The following is a 10300-nucleotide window of genomic DNA, read 5'->3' as shown; positions in this document are numbered from 1 at the left end:
AATTGGATTGCGGTTCTATACCATTTAATCAGTATTTTCCTTTGTATTTCTCTAATCCTTATGTGTTTGAATTTTTAATTGAATTGATCCAGTGTTCAATGTCTGAGTCATTGACATTCAAATCCTTTTTCCATATCTCAGCCAATGTTTGTTTCAATTTATATTGTTTTTCAATTAATTTCTTATATATAAAACCCATCAGGCCTCTCTCTTTTTCTAATTTCCACTTTAAAATTTGGCCAAAATCTGTTTCTGGGCATTCCTTTTTCTTCCAATTCATAATCCTTTGTTTCAGTCCATTCTAAAGAAGCCAGTTACTTTGATCACAAATGTCTTTTATTATTTCCCAATCCTTAGTTGTCCTGTTTCTTTGTTTGCATATCACTTTTCATAATAACTTGCCATTATTTCCCTCAAGTCTTCCTCGGTTTTTATTTGTCCATTCGCATCCTTTAATTTTATTACCATGTTTCTTCCTTCCTTTCTTTTTTTTTAGATAATTTGCTAATCTCTTTGTGTTATTTATGGAGTTAACCTGGAAATCATTTTTTTTTTACAAACAAGTACTTTTTTGTTACTTCAATTGTTTTCTAAATCTTCTAATAACTTCTTATTCTCTTTCCATTGTTCTTTATTTTGAACTGATAGGTTTTTTTGGAAGTTCTGAAATAATTTGTCTCCTTCCTGTTTTAGTCCCTCCCTTCTCTCTTTTGATCTTTTTAATACCCCTTTCCATTGTGATACATCTTCCTCTAATCACAGCTTTAAAGGCATCCCAAAATGTGTTTTCCTTTAAGTCAGGTGATCTATTTATTCTAAAATATTGTTTTATTTCTTCTTATTTCTTTATTGTTTGTCTTGTTCTTTAAATGTAACCAGAGGGTTAAATCTCCACTTGTATTCTGTCTTCCTACTGCTGATTCCTAATTTATGGAAGAGTGGAGCATGATCTCCTACTGGCCACCTACTTCCCACTGATGTTTCAATTACAGGACATGCACTATTATTACCAACAAAAAATAATCTAGTGTGGAAAATGAATTATACCTGGCTGAATAATATGTGGGGGTGTCAACTCTTTCTTCAATTCTTTCATTGACTTCCTGAATATTCCATTTCTTAAAGTTAACTTTATTTTCTTCCCCATTCTTTCTTTTCTTATATAGATCTAAATTCATGTCACCTCCAAAAATTGTATCCCCCTCTGCCTCTTGATCTATTTTTTAAAGATTTTATTAATGAATCTTTTTTTGCCTCTGGTTGGGACCATAAACACTGATAAATGAAACTTTACAATTATTTATTTCCCACCTACCATTATAAACCTCCCATTCCCATCTGTAATTACCTTCCTTGTTTCAATATTTAGGTCATTTTTATGATAATGGCTACTCCTCGAGATTTACTTGTACCCTTGGATTCAAACTGAGCTTCCCAGTTAGTAAAGTTTAACAGTTTTGATCTTGTATTATTTAATCAGCCATCAACATTTAAATGATTCATCTTGACATTCATTTGGCTTTTCATTCCCTTTATATCTGAATTCTGAATAACTGATCTCTTCCTCCCCTCCCCTCCCTTCCCTTCCCTTCCCTTCCCCCCCTTCCCTTCCCCCCCCCTCCCTGTCTGGATTTCAATTCCTCCCTGCTATCTATGGGAGAAATGGTAAGGAAGCTACTTCCTGCCATTTTCCAGACAGATTTCTCAGGGCCGGTGTCTTGCCTACCCTCCCTTCTTATTTTGATACAATGCTAATCCCTTATCCTAGACTCAAGGACAATATCATCCTATATTTATAACTCCCCTTTCCTTGAAGGCAGTCACCTCCCCTTAAACCCTTATACAGCATACCAAAACCCAGCCACACCCTAATTGTGGATTTTTCCTTATAATTATTCATAATCTTCACTTTAAACAACAATTACTGGGTAGCATAATTCTCCTGCCCCCTTGGACTTTAAAGTTAGTTAGACTGTTCGTAGGAATATTCGGCTGAAGGGGGTCCCAGAGCATATTAAGGACTTCAGCCCGTTTCTGATAGAACTGTGTACTAACTATGGCATAAGCCTCTCAGAAAATGATATTGAGCGAGCTCATAAATTCCCCCCCTTCAAGAAGCCTCAGTCTGCATTCCCTCAGGATACCATTGTGGCTTTTGCCAGAGAGAAATCTAGAGATCTTATCTTTAAAAAGCTGAGGACTGTCTGGAACCTATGTTACAAGGATTACAAAATATTTATATAACCAGATCTGGCAAAGGAAATGTGGCAGGACCGGGAGGCTATATGACTGATAACCAGATGTTTAAACAAGACTGGAATTATATTTATGCGGAGTTTCCCTGCCACAATACTAGTCCAGAAAGATGGGGAAAAACACACAGTTAAAACTTTGGGAGAAGGCACTGAACTGCTCAAACAGTTTGATCTTTACCAAGACATGGCTGGATATAAGACATTTGGCAGAGGGCCAGAAGATGGATGTGAGGAGCTGAAGGACACCCCACAAGAGTTGACAGGGAGAAGAGAAGAGGCAGAGAGAGAAAAAAGACAAAAAACTGGGAAGAAAGATAATTATCAACACATGCAAACCCGAAACATACAAAAAACTTAAGATTCCAAACACTGACCTATGATTTTTCAGAGGAGTTGGTTAGTCTTGTAAGTGGTTCCAGGTTCCTGCCGTGGGCACCACCTCTCTCTCAAAAGGGCTGGGTTTCGTTGCTCCAAAGGCCCCAAGGAGGATGGTGAGGCCTGGAGTCAAGGGAAAAGCCCTGCTCTTTCCCCAAAGGGGCCAATGAGGTGGCCCCGGCAGGCAGGCAGGCGGGAGAGAGGGATGCTTGGCTGGATGGCTGGGCGAGGAAAAGGCCTCTCCAGTACATGGCTAGCTCAGAGAGAGACAGGCAGAGACCATGCTCACATTGAGGTTTTAACTCTGGAAGAGAGCAGAATTCTGGGAAATGTAGTTTAGGGTGGGGCATTTTGACACAGGGGTTCTTGCCTTTCCAAACTACATTTCTCAGAATTCCTCCCTGAAAGTTTTGGTGTCCATTCTCTAAAGGGATTTTGAGATAAAAGGGGATTGTTGGGAATTGAATCAACTCTGTAGATTAGGCAAGTTGAGAAACTGTAACTTGAAAGTTTACCTAGTAAGTTTCCTATTATTATTATTATTATTATTTCAAAGGCTAGATGGGCATCTGTTGAGGGTGTTTTGACTTTGCTTTTCCTGCCTGGCAGAAGGGGTTAGGACTGGATGGCCCCTGGGGTCTTCCAGTGAAATAGTACTGTTAAGTTTATGTTGGTTAAAATTCCCTAAAAGTTGGTGGATATGCAAATATTTCTGAAACCTGAGCAAAATTATGACCTCGTTATGTTGTATCATTCAAAATAGAAATTCAAGGAGATAGCTTTTATAGTTACTTTAAAGTTCATAAAACCTTTTGAAATTCCCAAAAATTAGTGGATGCGTGTGGTGGTGGTGGTTGTGATGCCTCATGGGCCTTGTAGTCCTGTTCCTAGTACTATTGTGGCAGACGAAGAGGAAAACATGGGGTTTTCGCCAGTTCAGCAAGAGCCGGAGTCCCTTCACCTGCAGGATGTTGATGTTTGCCCTCAAGAATTCAGCCAAACAGGCCTTGGGCAGAACTCCCCTCCGTTTCCCAGAAAGGAATCTTATTCTAGAGAAAGGGGAGTCAGAGAAGCCCAACGGAGGAGTTTACGCATCGCTGCCACAAATCAAGCTGATTAGGCCTGCTTCCCTTGGGAAATTCTAAGGAGTCACACATCTGGACAGAGTTGGGTTTCGCTTCTCGTTCTCTAGGGAAAGAGTTCTGATGGCGGGAAAACGAGACCCAATATAGGTGTTTGGCGCGAGGGATTCTTTGCGGAGTCAATTGATCACCTTCAGGAGAGAGATCGTGTGTGGACTTCGTAACCCCAGTTCCTTGTTTCCCGGATCAAGCTTCAAGCCTTGCCCTGCCTCGCGGTTTTACCACGGACCCTGCTTCATGCTTCATGTTTTGCCTTGTCTCCAGTCACGGACCTAGTCAAGAATCAAGTTTATTTCCAGCCTTGTTGTCAAGCTTCATTGGACTCTAAGACTCTGTTATTTCCCCACACTATTGCTTGGCAAAGTGTGTGTTTCAGTCAAGTGGATTAAAACTTTGAACTCTAATATCATTTATTGGACAATACATTTTTGGACTATATTTGACCTCATTTGAAAGGTCTGCTTCTGAACTATATTCTTCACTTGTTTTTATTGATTTTATATATTTCTTTAATAAAGATATTAGATAGAGACTGGCCTCTGTGTATGGTTATTGGTGCTCTGCTGCCAGGGTTCTGACAGTTTGACTCCGCCACCCTAAGCACCAAATAACCTAAGGCCAGAATGTCTACAGGAACCGGAGCGGAAGCTCAACCACCCAGTTACACCATTTCCCAGGAAGAATTCAATCGGATCCGAGACACACTCCATACGCAGGAGGGAGAAATACGGGGCTTGAAGGAACGCGGAGCCCGACTCCCTGCCCTAGCGCTACCAACCAAGTTTTCTGGAGAAGCCTCCAAGGTTCATGTCTTCCGTTGCCAATGTCAGGCGTACTTAGAAGCCCGCCAAGCCGAGTTCCCCCAAGAAGATGTCAAGGTGGCGTGGATCTTCAGTCTCCTAGATGGGCCTGCGGCCACTTGGGCAACGGCGTTGTACGATGCGGGTTCCACGCATCTAAACACCGCGCAAAATTTCTTGAACCACCTTAGAAAGACCTGGGGGATCGAGGACGACAAGGAGGCGGCCGGCCATAAACTCCGGCGTCTCTTCCAAGGGGACAGGCCGTTGTCCCGATATATAGCCGAGTTCCGGGTGCTGGCTCAGAACACTGGCTGGAACGATATAGCCCTCAGAGGACAGTTTCGCGAGGGCCTCAACATCGAGATGCAGGAAGAAATCTCTAAGGTGGACCCCCCAGGGACTCTTGAAAGACTCATCAACCAGTGTTTATGGGCTGAAGTCCTGCTTGCCAACAAAAAACAGTGGCTCCGAGGCCAGAGTGGAAGAGCTGGAGTAAAGCCCCCCACTTCTACCAGCGTTCAGCCCCGTCCAGTATGGAGAACCCCACCGCCAGCCCCAAACCCCATGGGAAGCGAGGAGGAGCCGATGCAGTTGGGCAATGTGCGCCCCAGACTAGATGTTGCTGAAAAGGCCCGCCGCCAACGTTTGAACCTGTGTTGGTACTGTGGAAATGGAGGCCACTTCGCCAGAGAATGTCCAGCCAAAAAGAAGCCTGCTGCCCGTCTGGCGGCGGCGTCCTCCGCGGAGGCGGAGGCGGCCGAGGCGGCTGGAGCAAAGCCGGCGGGGGAAGCCAGCGACCGGGCGTAGAGAGGCTCGCCAACCCGGTCAAAAACCCCACTCAAGAGCCGCAAACGGGGGTCCTATTTCTCCTGGTGGTCACGCTGTGGTCAGTGAAAAAGGGACCCGTCATGATCCATGCCATGATAGACTCAGGGACAACAAACAATTTCATCGATAGAGAGTATGCTGACTCTCTGGGATTACAATATCATGATTTCAAGAATGCCCGGGTGGTGCAGGCCATAGACGGCCGACCCCTGAAGACAGGTCCAGTAAGCCAATGGACTGAGCCCACCAGAATGTGGATAAGGGAACACATGGAAGAAATCTCTTTCTTCGTTACCGAGGTTCCCCACTTCCCTGTGATTTTGGGTATTCCATGGCTGACACTCCACGACCCAAACATCTCCTGGTCCAACAGAGAACTGCAGTTCGCCTCAAGATATTGCCAAAACCATTGTCTAGTAGCTAAGCATTGTCGTGCTTACTTCAAAGGACCAGTCTGAACGCAGATCAGAGATAGCTGCTCTCAAATCCAATCTTTATTGAAGAATACATGACTTTGGAAAAGTCGAGAATGACCTAATGTTTACATACACTCATTTTTATCACCTCTGATGCAACGTAACACCACACGCAAATATCATCATCAAACCCCACCCCTTTGTCTCACGTTTCTACTATTCTCACACACTATACCAATTATGATTGTTTATACTTTCAACCCTGAGTTCCCAGGCTCATTATATCTTCTCCCGCCAGGTGCTTTCAGGGTTATTTATGTTATGACTCCAAGACCAGGGCTTGGAAATTCAGCCCTGGGACTTGGTTCCATGACATGGCGCCCTCTTTTTCTTCGTCCTCCTCTTCGGTTCTTCTTTCATCACAATCCTGAAATAAATCAAACAATAATTCTATGTGTCCATTTTGTCCAAAGTTCCCATATACTTTTTCAGTAAGCTGCGATGGAATACTGGGTGTATTTTCTCTAAACTTTTTGGCAATGCCAACTGGAAAGTTACTTCATTGATAACACCCTGTATTCTGAATGGTCCAATATATTTGGGGCCCAATTTTCTCGAAGGTAGCCCCAATTTGATGTTTTGGGTACTTAACCACACTAGATCTCCTTTCCCCAATTTATCGCCTTCCACCCTTTTTCTGTCTGCGAACGTTTTATACTTTTTGTGTGCTTCCTTTAAGGATGCAGTCACTTGACTCCAGCATTCTAGCATTTGAGTTTTCCATTTCCCTGCCCCTGTTTCTTCATTCTCTGTCCATCTTGGCAACTGGGGCAGAGGTTGTATTTCATACCCGTAAACTACTTCAAAGGGAGTTTTATTTGTTGCTGAATGTATAGTTGAATTAAAAGCTAGTTCCGCAAAAGCCAGCCACCTAGACCAGTCATTTTGTCTCATGTTAGAGTACATTCGAAGGAACTGCCCAAGCGTCTGTTGAGTACGTTCTACTGCCCCGTTTGTCATGGGGTGAAAAGCAGAACTTAGACTCCTTTCTGCTCCTAGCATTTCCAAGAATTTTTCCCAAAATTTTGCTGTGAATTGAACCCCTCTGTCACTGACCACTCTACTGGGACATCCATGAAGTTTGTAAATATGGTTTATGTATAATTCAGCTAGTTTCTCTGCCGATGGTAATTTCGTCAGTGCTATAAAGTGGGCCTGTTTAGAAAACAGGTCTAATACTGTCCAAATATTACGATGTCCTTTGCTAACCGGCAGTTCCCCCACAAAGTCCATAGCTACACATTCCCAAGGTCTGGTAGGTTCCGCTACTGTTTGTAATAATCCCATTGGCTTCCCTCCTCTCGATTTATTTCTGGCACAATCATCACATTGAACAACATGATTCTTTATGTCCTTCCTCATTCCTGGCCACCAACAATGTTTTGCTATTGCCTTTTTGTTTGAGGTACTCCCCATTCTTTTACGTCTGATACTTTAGACGGGTCCATAGCTAACCCTTCTGGAGATATCCGATACCCCAGAAAGTCAATTTGAGTTTTATTAAATTCACATTTGGACAGTTTTGCGTACAGCTTTGCTTCCCTTAGTCTCTGCAAAACTTCCCGGACCAATTCCACGTGCTTTTCTTTATCTTCGCTCACGATCAAGATATCATCAAGAAATATGAATACCCCTCGGTACAACAATGGGTGCAGTATTTCATTTATAAGCTGCATAAAGCAACTGCCGCCATTTTTTAATCCAAATGGCAAAATTTTATATTCAAAATGGCCGAATGCGCAGGAAAATGCAGTTTTCCAAGTATCCTCAGGTTTGATTCTTAATTTATGATATGCTTCAATTAAATCAAGTTTAGTAAATATGCTCCCTTTCTTCAATACGGTAATTAAATCCTTTACTAAAGGCATAGGGTATTTATTGTCCTTAGTAATTGCATTTAAATTTCTATAGTCAATGCACAATCTTAGGGAGTTGTCTTTCTTTCTCCTAAATAACACTGGGGCTCCGAGAGGAGAATTGGATGGCTTAATAAAGCCTCGCGCCAGGTTCTTATCAATATATTTCCTCAATTCCTCCTTCTCCTGAACAGACATGGGATACACTTTTGGTTTTGGTAAGTTTGCTCCTGGGGTTATTTCAATTTCTACTTCTATATTCCTCTTGGGAGGTAATTTACTTGCCTCTTTCTGATTGAAAACATCCACAAAGTCTCTGTATTCCGGTGGCAATAGCTGTGGGTCTATTTCACCTGCTTCATCTCCCTCGTCCTCCTCTCCTGCTATTTTGCTTATCTCCCATTGCGTCTGTTGTTCTTTAAATGCTAGGCTCTTTCCTCTCCAATCTACTTCAGGATTTGCCTGTTCGAGCCATGGGATCCCTAGTATTACGTGGTATGTAGCAATAGGGGCTATCACAAAGGATATTCTTCCTTCCCATTTGCCTATTTTACATGGGACCCCTCGTATTTCCTTAGTAGATACTTCCCCAGCAGCAACTGATCCATCTAGCTGTGAAAATGCAATTGGGGAGTCAAGTAATGTCTGCTGGCATTTCAGTGCTCCTGCTAGTTCCGGAGTTATAATGTTCCTAGAACAACCGCAATCCACGAATGCCCTGCAGGTGGCCCGATTCTCTAGCCCCGATAGGCAGATTGGCACTACTAGCATGCGTTTGTCTCGACTCACCAGCCTTTCCGGAGATTCTGGGGCTCGCACCTCCTCCTCCGCTCGCCTCCCGGCTGCTGGCTTGGGCTTTGAGGGTTTTGGCGGCTCCCCCTTCCGGGCCCAACATTCTGCTGCTCGATGGCCCGTCTTCCCACATACAAAGCATCCCGGCTTGGGTTTGTTGTCATCTCCTTTGAAGGGGATCCCCGGCCTCCCTCCGGGCCTTTCCTGCTTCCTCGTTTCTCCTCGACCTTTCGCCGCCGGTCTTTGCTGGCTGCCGCCGCCCCTGAAACGCTTCACCTGGGCCAGGGTGGATTCGACGCGCCCCGCTAGTTGTATCCAGCCCTGGAGTGTTTCTGGGTCGTCTCTATGCGCCGCCCAACTAAAAACCTCGGGGCGTAGTCCCTCTTTGAATATCTCCACTTTGGTCACTTCAGACCACTCTGGTACCTTTTCCGCGAGATGGAGGAATTCCTCTGCGTACTCGGGCACCGTTTTGTCCCTCTGCTTTATTCCTTTAAGCTGGTCTCTAGCCCTCAATTGCTCTAGCCGGTCTCTGAACCGGTTTTCCAGTGCGGCGAGGAAGCGGGGCACTGACCTCAGGCACGGGTCGCGTCTGGCATGTAGTTGCACATACCAGCTGGCCGCTCCTCTCTTTAGTGTGTTGCCGATGGCCCGAACCATGCTTGCTTCAGAGGGGAATGTGTGTGCGTTGTCTTCTATATATCCTCTGATGCTAATGAGGAAAAAGTTCAGTTCAGATGATTCCCCTCCGTATTCCAGTTTGAGATCTTCCCTCCTTTGCATCCATTGTGCGGCCCGTTGCTGCTGTTTGGGAGGCATGGGGAAGGGTTGCATCGGGTTTCCTTGGACGGCCCCTTTGAACACGCCGCGCCCCACTCCGGCGGCCGTTCTGCGTGGCTCCCGAAATTCTGCCACTGCTGTCGGCCCTTCTACCCATCCGAATGCGGGCCTCGCTGTAGCCCCCGCACCTCGCCTTCCCTCGTCGTACGGCACATCCTCCTCCCCTTCCTGAATCTCCGGCTCCTCTCCGCCTTCGTCTGCTAATCCACTGGACCCGATCCCTGGCCTCAGTGGTCTTTCCACCCCGACGCCCATTCGGGGGGTTGGAAATTGGGTAGGAAGTTCTGTTGGAGTTGGCGGCCTCAGAGTTCCCAGAGCTTGCTGGCGCTCCACTTCACGCGCCATTCTGTCTCGGAACTCCAGTTCCTGCCAGTATTCTTCATCCCCCTCGCTCCTCGCCGCCACGGGGCTCTGCGTTGAGGCGCGCTGGCCCCTCTGGCTCCAATCTTCCTCCTTACGTGGCTCTGTCTCGGCGCCATATCGGATGGGCTCCCTCTGGAGATTCTCTTCCAATAGTGGCACCAACCTCCCCACGGTTTCCGACAGCCTGGATAAATTCGTTTCCAGGATGGATAACCGCAGGGCCACGGTCTCTGGCATGCTTCCTCCAGATCCCCAACTGGTTTCTGCCGCCGCCGAAACGCCTCTTCCTCCTCTGGGAATCCTCTGGGTCACGCCGTTTGGCCTGGGGTGCCCCGTAGAGGAAGCTATGGCTTGCAGCGTCTCTTCCCCCAACGGCCGGGCCCCTGGCAAAGGCCTCTCTGCTCCATTTGGGCTTTGATCTCCTTCTCCACTCATTATCACTTCACTGCGAATTCGCAGGAGGATGAGAACAGGATTCTCGACTTAAATGTCGTGCTTACTTCAAAGGACCAGTCTGAACGCAGATCAGAGATAGCTGCTCTCAAATCCAATCTTTATTGAAGAATACAT

At 45.6% G+C, this 10300-nt stretch overlaps 1 protein-coding gene across 1 annotated transcript; it reads right to left on the bottom strand.

Annotated features, from left to right (window-relative positions):
- Nucleotides 1–5875: 5875 nt before the first annotated feature.
- On the bottom strand, nucleotides 5876–9432 carry LOC134298202 (uncharacterized). Its single transcript, XM_062977612.1, has 2 exons — nucleotides 8525–9432; nucleotides 5876–6246 (listed from the first exon to the last, which is right to left on the bottom strand). The coding sequence occupies exons 1-2, from the start codon at nucleotides 9359–9361 to the stop codon at nucleotides 6139–6141; spliced, it is 945 nt and encodes a 314-aa protein (XP_062833682.1). The 5' UTR covers nucleotides 9362–9432; the 3' UTR covers nucleotides 5876–6138.
- Between the last annotated feature and the right edge of the window lie 868 nt (nucleotides 9433–10300).

The sequence above is a fragment of the Anolis carolinensis genome, chromosome 4 (assembly GCF_035594765.1).
Source record: "Anolis carolinensis isolate JA03-04 chromosome 4, rAnoCar3.1.pri, whole genome shotgun sequence".
In the NCBI taxonomy this organism is placed as follows: domain Eukaryota; kingdom Metazoa; phylum Chordata; class Lepidosauria; order Squamata; family Dactyloidae; genus Anolis; species Anolis carolinensis.
The sequence above is the reverse complement of the archived record's forward strand: the minus strand, read 5'-3'. Positions and strand labels throughout refer to the sequence as shown.